The sequence below is a fragment of the Copadichromis virginalis genome, linkage group LG11, assembly GCF_057382275.1.
Source record: "Copadichromis virginalis isolate Kocher_CV1m ecotype Utaka linkage group LG11, C_Virginalis_male_GT1.1, whole genome shotgun sequence".
In the NCBI taxonomy this organism is placed as follows: domain Eukaryota; kingdom Metazoa; phylum Chordata; class Actinopteri; order Cichliformes; family Cichlidae; genus Copadichromis; species Copadichromis virginalis.
This window is the reverse complement of record NC_140628.1, coordinates 34073481-34089422: the sequence shown is the minus strand read 5'-3', so window position 1 is coordinate 34089422 and position 15942 is coordinate 34073481. Positions and strand designations below refer to the sequence as shown.

At 40.1% G+C, this 15942-nt stretch overlaps 1 protein-coding gene across 2 annotated transcripts in view; it reads left to right on the top strand.

The window, feature by feature from the left end:
* The window catches only part of smarcc1a (SWI/SNF related BAF chromatin remodeling complex subunit C1a), a 28732-nt gene extending 13419 nt beyond the window's left edge, over positions 1 to 15313 (top strand). For both annotated transcript variants that reach the window (XM_085472145.1, XM_085472144.1), the window contains exons 20-28: positions 225 to 483; positions 1363 to 1524; positions 2565 to 2620; positions 3537 to 3690; positions 3925 to 4109; positions 4328 to 4462; positions 8717 to 9074; positions 9802 to 9927; positions 12083 to 15313. In XM_085472145.1, coding sequence (XP_085328271.1) covers positions 225 to 483; positions 1363 to 1524; positions 2565 to 2620; positions 3537 to 3690; positions 3925 to 4109; positions 4328 to 4462; positions 8717 to 9074; positions 9802 to 9927; positions 12083 to 12174 — 1527 coding nt within the window. In that variant the 3' untranslated portion in view covers positions 12175 to 15313. The remainder of the gene's footprint in view (positions 1 to 224; positions 484 to 1362; positions 1525 to 2564; positions 2621 to 3536; positions 3691 to 3924; positions 4110 to 4327; positions 4463 to 8716; positions 9075 to 9801; positions 9928 to 12082) is intronic.
* The last annotated feature ends 629 nt before the right edge of the window (positions 15314 to 15942 follow it).

The window sequence follows — 15942 nt, the reverse complement described above, 5'->3', positions numbered from 1 at the left end:
CAATGTTTGGCTGCTGATCATAAGCTCAGCCTGTTCTTATGACCTGATAAAAAAAACAACACTTTTTTCTGTCATTTTCTTTCTATGTTTTTTTGTCTTTAACAAAAAAAGATGGCGATAAACTCTTTATGCCTCATGGAATTATAAATATTGCTTTATTAAATGTTCTCTGGCTTTCTTTTTATAATAAGACTTGTATCGTCACTCCTGTCACCTATGGCTAGGCCCTGGAGATGTATAAAGATGACTGGAACAAGGTTTCGGAGCATGTTGGTTCACGCACCCAAGATGAGTGCATCCTGCACTTCCTGCGGTTGCCCATTGAAGATCCATACCTGGAGAGTACGGAGGCCACACTTGGGCCTCTTTCCTATCAGCCCATACCTTTCAGCCAGTCTGGGAACCCAGTCATGAGCACAGTAGCCTTCCTGGCATCTGTTGTGGATCCCAGAGTGGCATCTGCTGCAGCCAAGGCAGCACTAGGTGAGAACTGGTGGGAAAGAGCCATAAACTGCGGGGTTTAAATCTATACGATATTTTAATGAGCTTCTGTATTTTAATTGCTAAATAGCTAGAAACAGAAACATTTACAACAAATATCAGTGCAGCAGTTTCTTGACTTCAGAGGAGATACTAGAGATTTATCTGTATATTCAGTTTCATTATCTTAAACAACATCATGCAGCCACAAATATACATGGGTTGGGTTTTGAATGGTTCTGATTTTTGAACGTTAAAGAGGAGATGTCTGCCTTTTGGTTACACGTGTTACTTTTGTGTAACTAAAAGTGACCTGTTACACAAGTTAGTAATATTTTTCCTGGTCTTGTGCCAGTTACACTAAAAACAAAAAGACCAGTAGAAGATAAATGTAACTACTGAATTGCTCAGATAACGTAACATGAGATTTAAGTTGAGACAGCAGACAAACACTGGCCACTGTAATTAATAAATATCAAATGATTTGATTGTTGTCAGCTAAGTTAGAATATGAGCCGATACTGATGTGTGGCTTTTATTTTTCTTTTTAAGTGGGAAGAATAACAGGGGGAAAGTAGCTATGTACAGGTAAAAAAATGGTTTAGCTCTGTGAGTAATTAACACTGTTACTACTGCTTTTTGAAACTAAATAAAAAGAGAACACCAAGTGAACACACAATACTGAAAGCAGCTCCAAAAACGGTCTGTGCATATGTGACTACTTTGTCATTATAAAGTGAATAAACACGAGCTGCACAGTCCAGCTGGCATGCTTGGGAATATAATACTAGCTTCATGTCTGAGCACACCATGAACTAATGAAATGTCATATTACTATCAATGAGAGTCTGAAAGTAAAAAACATCCACTCTTTGTTTGCAGAGGAGTTCTCTCGTGTACGTGAAGAGGTGCCAGCTGAGTTGGTGGAGGCTCACGTGAAGAAGGTGCAGGAGGCAGCCAGAACTACTGGGAAGGTGGATCCCGCCTTTGGTTTGGAGAGCAGCGGCATTGCTGGAACTGCCCCCGAGGAGCCAGAAAAGACTGGTGAGTGTTGTTTGTACAGATAGTAAAGAAAGACAGGCTGATGCCTCCAAGCCAACCTCGAAAGTCTTTAACGTATTTCTAAACATGTTAGAAGGTGTAATACCTCAAGCATTTCCTGTTGGGGGAAGGCAGGTATCATCTAAAATAATCGTCTGTCTTTGCTGAGGTTTGGTAGTTTTGTGACCAGCTCCAACATCACGATGTTATTCAGCAATGAGGGATGTCCACTCTAATGTAAATTGCTGCTCTGTGCATATGTCCAGGCTAACCGATGTTTCTCATCATATTTAGGCTCGTATTTGACTTTTGCTACACATCAGTCCTTTTACCAGCAGGCTACTGAGGAGTAAAGACATATTGTGAAATGTTGTGGTGTTTCTGTGTACACTGCTGTGGTAACCAGTGGATTAAAGCTGCGGTTGCAGATGGGGCAGCACAGTGGGAGGAGGTGAAGGAGAAAACTGGGTCACCACACTCATGGATGTTCTCATCGCTTTCTCTCTCTCTGTGTTGTCTTGAAAATTACCCACATTGCCCCTGCACACAAACAAACACACACAATACTTATCACTTGTTAAAGATTAATGCTCTCTTGAGCTACAGTTGTAATCAATAAGTTTAAATGTGTTCCATGCCTCCTTTAGCCTAAAGCACTCAACTGGCACGAAATCAATATTCAAACTCTTAACATACGCTCAAGTGCACCCGTGACATGGTTTAACACTCAGCCACACGCATGTATTCACCCGGTCACGTGTGAGTGTACACACAACACTTATCATTTCCTGTGGGCCTATTCATTTAAAGTGCTTTCAACCTTAGTACCTGCATGTCAAACGATGCTTTTTGATGTTGTTTATCTCAGTAAATCAATAAGTTAATTTCACTCCAGACAGGATGATATATTCAGCTACAGTCATATCACAAATGTTGGTAATATCTATGTAAATTTAGAATGTATTTAAAATAAGCTCTGACCCTCTTTGTTAGTTTTATCTGTCTGACAGATGCTGATTTTTCAGTCTTGCTGTCAATTACAGAAACCACAGAGCCGGAAAAGATGGAAACAGACTCCGACTCCCAGCAGGTTGACAAGGTGAGACCACCTTTCATGCATCTTCAGATGTTCACTGTCTCATAGGAAAACATCTATTTATAAATGGACATTATAATAAATCCCCTACTAATTAAAAGGTCAAACTGATTAATAAATCAGATTAAAACATCCAACTCGGGCCATGTGCATACCTGAATTCATTCATGGTTTAGGTTTTTCATTGAAAGTACACAATATAACCAGACTTGGGGTGACAAGCATTGGTAATGGAGATGCAACATAATCCCATTCAATGGTGAGGTAGATTATTTTGATCAAAACTATGGTTTGAATTATACCTCAGGTTTTATTAAGAGTGTATTAATTGCAAAATATTGCGAAGTGTCTTACTACCAGCCAGATCAGTTAATCATGTTTTGCTCAAGAGTAAAAAATGAAACAAAACAAAGACTAACTACATTATTCTGATGTTATTACAAGGTTACAGCTTCAGATAGTCTGGCATGCTGTAACAGGTTCATGAGTGTTCCTGTACAGACAGATGACCTGTCACTTATTACATTGATAGCCACTTCACTTATTTTTTGCACAATTTAGAACTTTCCAGTTCATTTACTTTTAGCCTTCGTCTCGTGCTTTAAAAAGCGAGTGAATGTAATGACACTAGTGGCTGTTGACTTAATTATTCTCTTACATTAGTGATTGGGGGAAGAAAGTTAACAGGGGCGAGATTTGATCAACTATTGAGTGTACTCGCAGCATTTTGTAGGTGAAAAACCTTGAATGAATGTCCTTTATTCAACACTTTTAAGCAGCTAGCTACTCTGAACCACACTTATTTCTCAAATCTCAGAGCAAATCTTAAATTCAGACTCGCAGTACAGTTGTTGTTGTTGGGTTTTTTTTTCCTTCTGTGGTGGCACGCCTACCATTTTTGATTTTCCTCAACCTTCAGGGTGAGTTGAAGGATGAAGCTGAGAAGCCGAGCGAGTCTGCCGAGAAGAGCGACAAGACAGAAGCAACAGAAAAGGTGAAAAAAGAGGGAGCGGAGGCATCGGAGCGTGAAGAAGAGAATGAAGAGGGAGGGGAGGCTAAGACCGCTCAAGCAGGTAACAGTTTATGCCAAAGTGAAACTAAAGCTCCATTTCACAGGCATGCAACTTTGTTTTTAAATTGCAATTTAAAGGGTCTACTTCTGGTTGATTATCCTGATGATTTGCTAATTTATTTAATGTTTTATTGTTTAATTAGTCTGTAAAATCTGATAATGTTTTTCCACACACATTCTTTGAAAAGTCTACATAAAGTGCTTGATCTTTTCTATTTTTTCTTTTCCTTATCAGACAAAGACAAAGAGGAGTCTATGGAGACATCATCTTCAGACCAGGAGAAGGAGAAGGAGAAGGAGGAGAAAACCCCTACAGAGGAGGGAGAGGACAAGGGCAAGAAGCTGGAACATGATATCGGAGAAGGAAACATTGCCACTGCGGCTGCTGCTGCCTTGGCATCTGCTGCCACAAAAGCCAAGGTAAGACTGCAGGACTGCTGACTCTGCAACAGCAATTGCATGGAACAACTTCAGCTTTTCTCAAATGACACTGTGTTGCTGCTATAATTTTGTGTACCTGTTGTTCTGATGGAATCCTGTACTTTTTTTTTTTTTTTTGTGTTAAAATGGTAAAATGCTGGAAATGGTTATTTAGCATTGATTAGATATTGACCATCAGCCCATTGCCTTCCTTTTAGCATTTGGCAGCAGTGGAGGAGCGGAAGATCAAGTCCTTGGTGGCTCTGCTGGTCGAGACCCAGATGAAGAAACTGGAGATCAAGTTGAGACACTTTGAGGAACTTGAGACCATCATGGACCGTGAGAAAGAGGCTGTAAGTCAGAAATACTTCAATACAATGTTGTATTCTGTTGGGCAGCTGGACTCTTCACTTTCAGTTAATGCAGGCACTCAAATCCTCTAATGCTCAGTAAAGGCTTATAACTGTGGTTATCAAAAATGAAGGTGAGCTGTTAACAGAAGTTCATCCGGCACTTTAAAACTACGCCTAGTCTCTAAAGTGGAAAATTAGCTGTTTGAAGCAAAGACAGATTTATAAAGTACCCACCTCTCAGACAAAGTGTCTACAGATTTTTAAAAGGTCTATAAAAGTATTAATGCAACTAATACGTTTTTTAAAAAGACTTGAAGTCAAAGGAGAATGTTTTTAGTCACAGGTTACTTTTAGCTGCTTCCGTATTTCCCAAGAGGTCACCACAGCGGATGGCTCTGCATGCTTGGTTTGGCACAGATTTCATGCCAGATGCCCTTCCTGACACAGCCATCCCATTAATCTGGGATTAACCTCGTGTGGTTATTATACTATAGGGAGTGCAGAATTATTAGGCAAGTTGTATTTTTGAGGAATCATTTTATTATTGAACAACAACCATGTTCTCAATGAACCCAAAAAACTCATTAATATCAAAGCTGAATGTTTTTGGAAGTAGTTTTTAGTTTGTTTTTAGTTTTAGCTATTTTAGGGGGATATCTGTGTGTGCAGGTGACTATTACTGTGCATAATTATTAGGCAACTTAACAAAAAACAAACATTTCAATTATTTATTTTTACCAGTGAAACCAATATAACATCTCCACATTCACAAATATACATTTCTGACATTCAAAAACAAAACAAAAACAAATCAGCGACCAATATAGCCACCTTTCTTTGCAAGGACACTCAAAAGCCTGCCATCCATGGATCCTGTCAGTGTTTTGATCTGTTCACCATCAACATTGCGTGCAGCAGCAACCACAGCCTCCCAGACACTGTTCAGAGAGGTGTACTGTTTTCCCTCCTTGTAAATCTCACATTTGATGATGGACCACAGGTTCTCAATGGGGTTCAGATCAGGTGAACAAGGTGGCCATGTCATTAGTTTTTCTTCTTTTATACCCTTTCTTGCCAGCCACGCTGTGGAGTACTTGGACACGTGTGATGGAGCATTGTCCTGCATGAAAATCATGTTTTTCTTGAAGGATGCAGACTACTTCCTGTACCACTGCTTGAAGAAGGTGTCTTCCAGAAACTGGCAGTAGGACTGGGAGTTGAGCTTGACTCCATCCTCAACCCAAAAAGGCCCCACAAGCTCATCTTTGATGATACCAGCCCAAACCAGTACTCCACCTCCACTTTGCTGGCGTCTGAGTCGGACTGGAGCTCTCTGCCCTTTACCAATCCAGCCACGGGCCCATCCATCTGGCCCATCAAGACTCACTCTCATTTCATCAGTCCATAAAACCTTAGAAAAACCAGTCTTGAGATATTTCTTGGCCCAGTCTTGACGTTTCAGCTTGTGTGTCTTGTTCAGTGGTGGTCGTCTTTCAGCCTTTCTTACCTTGGCCATGTCTCTGAGTATTGCACACCTTGTGCTTTTGGGCACTCCAGTGATGTTGCAGCTCTGAAATATGGCCAAACTGGTGGCAAGTGGCATCTTGGCAGCTGCACGCTTGACTTTTCTCAGTTCATGGGCAGTTATTTTGCGCCTTGGTTTTTCCACACGCTTCTTGCGACCCTGTTGACTATTTTGAATGAAACGCTTGATTGTTCGATGATCACGCTTCAGAAGCTTGGCAATTTTGTGACTGCTGCATCCCTCTGCAAGATATCTCGCTATTTTTGACTTTTCTGAGCCTGTCAAGTCCTTCTTTTGACCCATTTTGCCAAAGGAAAGGACGTTGCCTAATAATTATGCACACCTAATATAGGGTGTTGATGTCATTAGACCACACCCCTTCTCATTACAGAGATACACATCACCTAATATGCTTAATTGGTAGTAGGCTTTCGAGCCTATACAGCTTGGAGTAAGACAACATGCATGAAGAGTATGATGTGGACAAAATACTCATTTGCCTAATAATTCTGCACTCCCTGTACATTGTGGGGAGATCCAGAACTGCTTGTTTTGGATGTTTTTGGTGACCCAACAGCAGAGTACTCATTTTGAAGTCTGCTACTCAAGGCTCATGCATTGTAATGTAAATTCTCTGCAGACAAGTCCGAGCAGTGGCAAAAAACAGGCAGCCACATGGACGTCACAGATACACACAATAATCAAGGCTTAAAGCCTTGTTTGTGTCTCCTCTCAGCCTTGAGCCGGGGATCTTTTGTGTGCGCCAAATGTTTCAACCACTACACCACAGAGTCAAGAACGTTTTCATTCTCACCACCGTGAAAATCTCCGGCACATAATGCTACTCAATTAGCTCATACAGCATGACTGCATCGTTAAGGTTTCACCTAATAGGTTTTGCATATGTGCAAATGGTTTACTGTAGCAGTCTGAAAAGATAAATATTGGGATGGTGTTTTAAAATTAACCAAATATTTGTACGTTTCCTTAAACACCATTTTAACTTGCCATCAACAGGTTTCCTTGGGAAGGGTATTTTTCACTTTTATGCGACTTTCACAGCATATTCTCTTAAGATTGTGTTATAAAGGTCTTACATTTAACTTGTTCATACTTACAGATACCCCATCTTAGCCTGTGAAATATTTTTTTATAAAAAGAACAACACGTGTAACAAAATATTGAGATAAAGTTGAATGTTTGATTTAAACTCCTAAATTTAAGAACAGACATTTTAAGTTGGGACAAATGTCAATATTTTAGGAGGTTTAAAGGTGGAACATGAGTGCACACATTACACCACTACCATATAATTAATAGGTAAATACACAAATATCCTTACTTGTTAGAAGTCTTTATTAGACTGTTTAAAAAAATGTAAAATAATTGTAAAACACTTTAAAATGAAAAAGAAATATAACTATTTGGATTAGCACATCCTTTGGAGTTGTCCAGAAAAGACTGCGTTACAAAGTTTCGCTTCTTCTGTTGCTATATTGGCACAAGTAACTAATAAAGATTTAATTCATCAACAGATATTGGCCAGTCAACAGGTTTGTCCCCACTTGGCCCAAGTCTTCCATAGAGATTGAAAAAGAGACGCAGCATTAATTCTCTGTGAGGAGAACATTTTTTCCAAAGCAAAGCTGTTGTTCAGTGAGGCAAGTGAAAGTGTTACCTGCCCCGACAGAGCAAATGAATGACTCTCAGCTCTTGTTTGTGTGTGTTCTGTCCCTGCACAATCCCTGGAGACGCTAGTGAGAGTGTAAAACTGTGTTTTCACGGTAGCGGCATTGGCAGTGTAGCCAAGTTTCACAGCTGTAAACAGTGCATGAAAAGGAGTCTGGTTAAAGAGGCTTTCTGAACGCTGGAATGAAACCAACCCACTCCTGCTGCTGTTCCTAACATAAACTGTAAAACACTGAGACTCTAAAACAAAGAAACACAAGGCTTTATTTAGAGCTGTATGTGCTATGCAGAAGGAACTGAACAGACCTCCCCCTTTCTTTTTCTGATTTTTGTCATGAAGCTAGTTTATTTCTTTTTAGCTTCATAAACGTTCTTTTTGACTTTGGCTGTAGTTCTTTATTTTTATATCCATGTTTTGAAATACCCACCTGATGATACTGTGGGTCCAGTCTCATCAGTATAAGGAATGTGTGGTGAGTGCAGTGGCCTATGTAGTTATTGTAGGACTTCGCTCATTCATCTCAGCATAGCTGCACACACACTAGCTGTACATCTGCTGCAAGTTCAGTCTGGAGGAAGAATTATTGCTGCCAGACTAGAGAAGTTCAGGAAAGGCCACTGATTGACATCAGGAATGGCCAAAACAGCGACCTGTTTAGTTGGACAAAATGGAAATGAGCACGAGCTCTTCAGTTCTTAAATGCATGCACAGTTTTTAAAGATTTTTTTAAAAAAAAAAACGTTTTTAAAAGTAGTTGTAAAATATACCTTTGTGGCCTGTAACAAGAAAACCTCTATGTGTAAAAACTGTGTTTCGATTTCATGGCCATGGTATTCATAAGTTAGGCTTCTGCCCTGTAAAATATGCAGGCCTGCATTTTGTCAGTGTGCACCTTTTTGGCGTAAAGCAGACTTTATCAGGATATAAAGCAATGAAAATGTAACTTTATGTACTGCAATACCTGCCAGTTGTTGGTGGTATTTGGTATTATAACTGTCTTAAAATAATCTTTCCTCATGGTTCCTGCATTTCTGTGCAGTTGGAGCTTCAGAGGCAGCAGCTGCTAACTGAGCGTCAGGCGTTCCACATGGAGCAACTCAAATACGCCGAAATGAAGGCGAGGCAGCAGATGGAGCAGCAAGCGGCAGCCGCGGCTGCTGCTGCTGCAGCTGCCCAGGCCCAAGGACAGGGACAGGGGCCTGGGGCTGGACCACACTCTGGGCCCCCTCCACCAGGCATGCACCCAGGAGGACCTACACCACACCACGGAGGACCTCCTCCCCACCACGGAGCACCTCCACCACACCATGGAGGGCCCCCACCCGGCGCTGCAATGCACCCTGGCTACCCCCCAATGGGTCACCACCCAATGGCCCCTCACCACCCAGGACAGACAGGTGAAGGGAAAGGAAAACTACACTGGTGCTCAAAGTGATACAGAGATTAAGGAGCTTTGAAACAGGGGGAGCAGATGTGTGCTTTTAGATATTGTGAAATATTAGCATTTTCATATGGAAAGAATGTCAGCAGCTTTACCAGGTTATGACTTTGTTTGTTTTACACATTTGCCATATCAGATATTGATAGCTCAGTAGCTACTCTCTTCTGCCTTTAGTGGGTTGTCTTTCATATATACCCAAAGTTATACTAGCAGCTATGTTTTGTAGTCTTAGATCTTGGCCACTTGTTAGCCAGCTTGGTAGTAACTGCTAACTTGCTTAACAATTTTAATCTTTTTTCTATTTTTTTTTATTTATTTTTTATAAATGATGCCTTAATCTACCTAAAAGAACAGCTACATGAATTACTTTATTAAAGTCCCACTAATTTGGACTGGTATTTTGGTCATTTGGACTAACCCTTGGTGATTATTTGCTTTTGGGAACTGCAGGAAAATGTGGACATAATTGGCTCATTACATTAAACTTCAGCAAAATAACATATCAAGTGTTCTCAGAGAATAAGGACAGAATGGATTAAATGGCTTTTTTTCTCTACAAAATCATGTTAGTTGTTGGTTGAGTGTTTGTTTCTGGTTTGAAGCACCTCATGTAGGTTTTCTTCCTTATGTCCATCTGATCTCCATGTGTCTGATTTCTCTTATTTGTACTTTTCATGCTGCAGGACCAATGGGACCAGGTCAGCCAATGCCTGGACGTATGATGTCTGGCCCTCCTTCTGCTGGGCCTCCTCCCGGTGGCATGCCTCCCATGATGCCCCCACGCCACCCCGGAGCCCCCAACGGCATGTGTAAGTATAAATAGTCACCCTCTCATTATGCTTGTGTTGTTTTTGAATATGTATAAGCAAACTCAAGGTGGTTTATTTCTGTTGATTTGTGAAAATTTAATTCACCAAAACCAATACACGCTAAATTATGGCCTTGTTTCTAGGATCCTTTATTTACCCAACAAACAACCTAAGAAAAAAAATCTTTCTGGGAAATTCAAATAATGCTTTGACCCGGAGCTGACAGCTGGTATTTACTTTGAATGTCAGCTGCAGCTAAACATTTGGATCATTGCTTCTTATTAGCATCACAGCACGCACAGACCCTGTGGTTTGCATTGATTTCTCTAACCTTGTAAAGCAGCCAATCAGCATCTGAAATTAAGCACCAGTGTAATGATATGCATTTAAGTTTTTTGGCAGCTGCTGTTTGTGTTTCCACGTGTACTAAAGCTGAAATTTGAACTCTTTGAATGGTGTTACTTAATCGTATTTTTTGTTTTGCATTGTATTAAAGAGACTTCTCAGCATTTACATTTAGGGATGGGTATCGTTTAGGTTTTATCCGATACCGGTGCCAAATCGGTACTTTTGAAACGGTGCCGGTGCTCATGGAGAACACAAAATTGGTCCAAAAACCTCTCATGGTCAGCTGGTTTTTTGTATAAAGATAACAATGTTAGCCTTTTCTGCAGCTATGGGGCATATATGGTATCACTCTTGGCTGGAAGCAGTGCTTAAACAATGGAAAAAATACAAACTTTGTCCAAAAACCTCTCATGTTTAGCTGTTTCCCTCTTTTTCTTTGGTCATTTTAGCCTTTTTGGCCAGGGTGAAGGGAGTATCTGCCATCAAACAAGAAGACAGCCGCATGTAGCTATGATGATGTTTGCTAGTTCACCTTACATGCATTAATGTAATAACGTGGTTAGCCTACTCAACGTAAATTACACACGAACAACATTAAGCTACTCACGCAGAGAAGAACGGCTGCTGCTGCCATCAAATACGGCGCATTTCTCGGCTTTTAAAAAAAAAAAACGCTATGCGTCGCCAGGTGTTTCATCGGATTCTTGGTGTTACTTCCTTTGACAGTATCACAGTATCAGCTTAAAGCACTTGTTGCAGGCTGCTGAGTTTGCATATTTTGCTGTGAAGTACAGCCAGACTTTTGACCGCTTCGCCTTGGACATTTTTAATCTGTAGCTCTGCATAAAAGAACGTACGTACCTGGCCCCACCTACTATCCTCGGAAACGTAAAATGATTGGCTAGAAGTGTATCACAGCTCAGGAAAAAAAAGCACCGAAATAAAGCACCGAAATGTGAGCTGCTTTTCGGTCTGGTTACTACCGTTTATGTCAGAACCGGTACCCATCCCTATTTACATTCCTCAAGAGAAACAAAATTTGTTCGATTTATTGCAGGTGACATATTATAGCGATACCATTAATTCTTAGACTGTTAACTTTTAAAGCTATGTTTGCACTTTTTGATACCTAACCTGTAATTATTTTTTTTAAAGGAGGAGAAAAATACAATTTTCTTCATGCCTTAGGATGTCATTTATGTTGCCCATCAGCATAAGTTATGGTTACCAGAAATCAATGCGGGCTTTAATTTAAAGCCTCACACCACTGCTGTGTGTGTTAGTCTAATAATTGCCCTGTAGCTAGGTTAAGCGTTGTAGATTGTTGTGATGAGATGAAACCTTTTTGTCTTTAAAGATACGGACTGTTTTTGATGTATTTTGCCTCATCATCCAGTAGAGAGAGCTCTTAAAGTCAGATATCAGCTTTACAAATTGCATCCACAATTAACCTGTGATGAATAAATTGTACTGGAGGAGGATGGTAGCCACTTGAACCACTGAAAAAGCGGTCTTTGAGAATTTCTGGTTCTGTGAAAAGCTCTTCACGTCCAAGCTTATCACTTAGTGAAGCAGTGTTGTAATGTTGTCTTGAATATGACAGAAGAGAAAGTGCAGCTGCGACTGCACAGAGAAATGCAAATGATGAAAGCCAGACTAAAGGGTTAAATACCATGTAGAACTGGTTCATTACACATGACTGGTATTGAAAATACCAGGATTACAGTTACCTTCATATTCATTTATATATTAGTTCAAACTTTAGCTTGCTTCCTTTATGCTCTAAAACCAAGATTTTCCTTCTTAGATCCTGGTCCACCACCTGCACAGCCTGAAGCGATCCCTCCTGCTCCTGTAGGTCCTCCAGCACCTCCGAGTGGGCGAGTGGCTGACAACTAAGAGCTACACACAAACACGCGCGGACACACACACACACACACACACACACAAAAGCACACAAGCTTGAAGCTAACTCTCTGAACATCAACCCCTTTTTGATGGCCTTTGCTACTGGCTCGGTATTTTTCACTCAGCACTCACATCTACTATAAACTTCATCACAGGATACACACACAGACACACACAGGGTTCAAAAGCAGAGGTAACCTGACATTTCACACATGCACCCATACATGCAGACTTCCACTCAGGGCACAGCGGCAAGGGTCGTCTACTTATAAACACTGTTTTCTGCTCTGTTGGGCCAAACCAAGGATTTAGACAATGACCCTGTGTACAGAAAACAAAACAAGGAGACAGAACAAATAATGATTTAAAAAAACTGTCTCATCTCTTTTTCTTTTTCCTCCTTTCTTTTTCCAGTGCTGTTTTAATTGCACTGAAACCCCCTTCCAGTCTCACAAAACACACGCCCTGCTTTTTGTCTGGTTCCTCTTTCTCCAAGACAAACACTAGGGGGAGCTAGCGAGACTAGAGAGCTGGTGTGACCTGTAGGGGTGGGTGGTGTGTGTGTGTGTGTGTGTGTGTATTGAAGCAAGCAGATTTTTCAGACATTAACATGAATAAAACACACATGGGGGACCCAGCCTGCCCTCACTCTTGTCTTGTCGAGTATCTACCTCTCGCTCCTCTTGAAATGATACACTGTAGTTTTGTGTGTGTGAGTGTGTGTCTGTGAATGTGTGTGTCAGACAGAGGGCTGGGTGATGGTCATTTGTGCCTTTTTTTTTTTTTTTTAATGTATGGAATCTGTTTTTTACTCACTTCTCCTCTAGCTGATTTTGAGATATAAAGTCAAAACTGAACAAAGAGGCAGGCGGAGATTTAACTTTAGGTCTGCCTTTGTCTGATAAGGTGCATCCTCCTTGACCCCCCAAAAATGGCAGCTGTAAATACTGTTAACAGTATCTGAGTATAGGCGTGAGAGACAGTACCTGCTGAAAAAGTTTAAATTGTTCTTAGTTGTGCTTGAAATGTAAGGGTTCAACTAAAATTACTTTTTTTTCCCAACTTTTTACTGGACTTTTTACTGGACTTTAAAATTCCATTTAAAAAAAGACCAGAAATTTCCAAGTTCTCTTCTCAGTGCTTTGTGACCTCCTAATCAGAGAAGTAAAATCTTTAAATTGTATGATTTTAACATTTAAAAGTTTTGCTTACTAAAGACATTTGCAGTATTTGGCAAATATAAACTAAATTGGAAGCTAAATCTCATTTTGTGAGGCACAAGTTAGGACTTTCCAGCCATGAAAGGAAGTACATCCACCTCCTTCCTCTGTCTGTCACACCACCTGCAGCACTGTAACGCACACACACAGACATGTAAGCTAAGCTGTGGCGAACACTGGAGGCTGCATGCACACACCGACTTGGCCAGACCCTGCCACAAAGCACTGGACAAACACACATGTAATCTCCTGCTGACCTTCACACAGCCTTTACAGAGAGGGAGACGCTGTGATGCGGCTGAAACATCACAACACGACGATGCTCTTCCTCAGCACGGTGGGCTTCTAGATGTTTTTAGGTGCTGATACTGTAGCGATTAAACCCCGCCCCCCTCTCTTATGCTCAGTTTCTTCACGCCTAGTGCTGCCTACCTCGCTAACCCCTCTTCCCCCTCCTCCCCTCTTTAGTGCACGTTTTGCATTAATTTCCAGCTACTGTAAAACTCTGCAATATCCTCATTTTTGTGTATCAAACCATTACACGGAAAAATATTAAGTTACTAAGTAATCATAACTGTTTAGTCCTTAAACGCTCTGTCCTGTCATGTCACAGTAAATTAAATTAAACAAGGGGCGAAACCACTGAATACTTGTGTGCAGATTTGGTATTTAAATATCAGCTACTCAAGCTGGATGCTGGTTTCCTTTATCTTTTTCTGTAATGGGAAATTTAAAGTAACCTCAGCTGAGAGAAAAACAGTTATTGCGTGTTAATTTTCAGTATCAGCTGAACAAAGTGTCTGAAAAAATTTAAATTAAATCCCGTAGCTATAAAGGGGGGGAAAAGGAACATTATGGGCTTTTTGTTTTTGTTTTCGTCTCTCCTCTGAATTAGTTCTAGGATAGGACAACAGTTTCACCACAAGATCCATTTGTTAGCTGCGGTTTGTCGCAGTATTCCCCACATTTTCCATTGCTCAGGTTTCCCTTTTCTGAGCTTTTTAAAGTATTTTCATGTCAGTAATCTTGGAAATTAAAATCGGAATTTTATTCCTCGAAACGAGTCGTTCTCAACATTTGGAAGCCCGTTTTCCTCATGACGTAGTTGTTTTTGTCAGGTCATCAGCAAGTGCTTTCAACCCATTAAAAACATTTTATGACACTTGCAAGTTAGCTTTAAATAAATTAAAATGTTTATTTTATTCCTGCTGCTCTAATCATCATTTCAACTAGTCTGCATTCACCATCCTGCATCGTTCTAAAGCTGACATACAAGTGAATAATAAATCCAATATGAGGATGTTTTAATGTGAAGTCTTAACCAGAACTACTACTCCTTCCCTGTTGCTAGCACTGTTAGTATCTCTGCTACCTCCTCCTCCATCTGCTAGCTACCTCTTCTAGAAATCTTCCTCTTGCTATCTACTACCTCTCTGCGCACCCCTTTGCTACCTCTTGTTCCCCACCTCCTTCCTTTTTGTTTCTTCTTAATTTCTTTTAAAATAATTTCTTTGTCCTGCCCACATGACTGCTGCATCACTGACTGTTGCCCTCTTCTCCCAGTCTGTTGGAAGAAGAAAGCACACAAACACACCGTACAATCCCTCGCTCACACTCTCGTTCAACGTGCCCTCCCATTCAACATTTTACCAGGCTTGTTATGTAATATCACTTAAATATGATGGGATTTTCTTTACATATATTATCTTTAATGGATACTTTTTTTTGTGTTATTGGTAATGTATTTTCAAGGAGATGTTTTGTGTAGATGGAAGTTCTCTCTGTTCTTTGTAGCATTTGTTTCTCTCCCCCCCTCTTTTTTTTTTTCTTTTTTTTTTATTATTTTGTATGGGGTCTGTTGGTACTTGGACCTAGACACTGTCGAATAAACTGTGTTTTGTATGAAAATGTCTCAGTTTCTTTGTCTTTTCTCTTTAGACTAAAAGCACAATTGCTAAAATTGCAAAAGTTTTCATCTGAAACTGCACAAAAAGAAGAATGTAGAAAATAAGTATGTTTTTATATTGCCGTTACAAGATTGTATTTTAAAAATTAATCACCTGAAAGCCCAAGTCTTAACAATTAAGTAATTCTTAAAGTTAATTCAGAGTTTAAAAAAAAATTGCTATTAGTGAATACTGAATTAGTCATTTCCAAAAGAAAAAAAACAGATTACACGAGTAGTACATTGCTTCATATTTGTAAGGGTTAATACTTCATGTGATTGTGTTTTTGTGAACTACAAGCTTCAAGAGGACAAACTGGATAATCTATCCTGTGCTTTTGTGTCGGGATTAGGGACATTGCTCCAAAACATCTGCACATAATGCATTCACAATGTGTAAATTACAGTTTTCAGTGACGTCACAGGCTTAGTCGGCTTTTGTGGAAGAAAATTGGTGAAGTCTAAACGTCTGTTTGAGACTTGAAATGAACAGTAGATTTTTAGAGCACCATGCAATGAATCAACACTGACCAAACAGAACATGCATATGTGGTTGTCAATGAAAAAAGTTGAATTAAATCACAATAAACTATT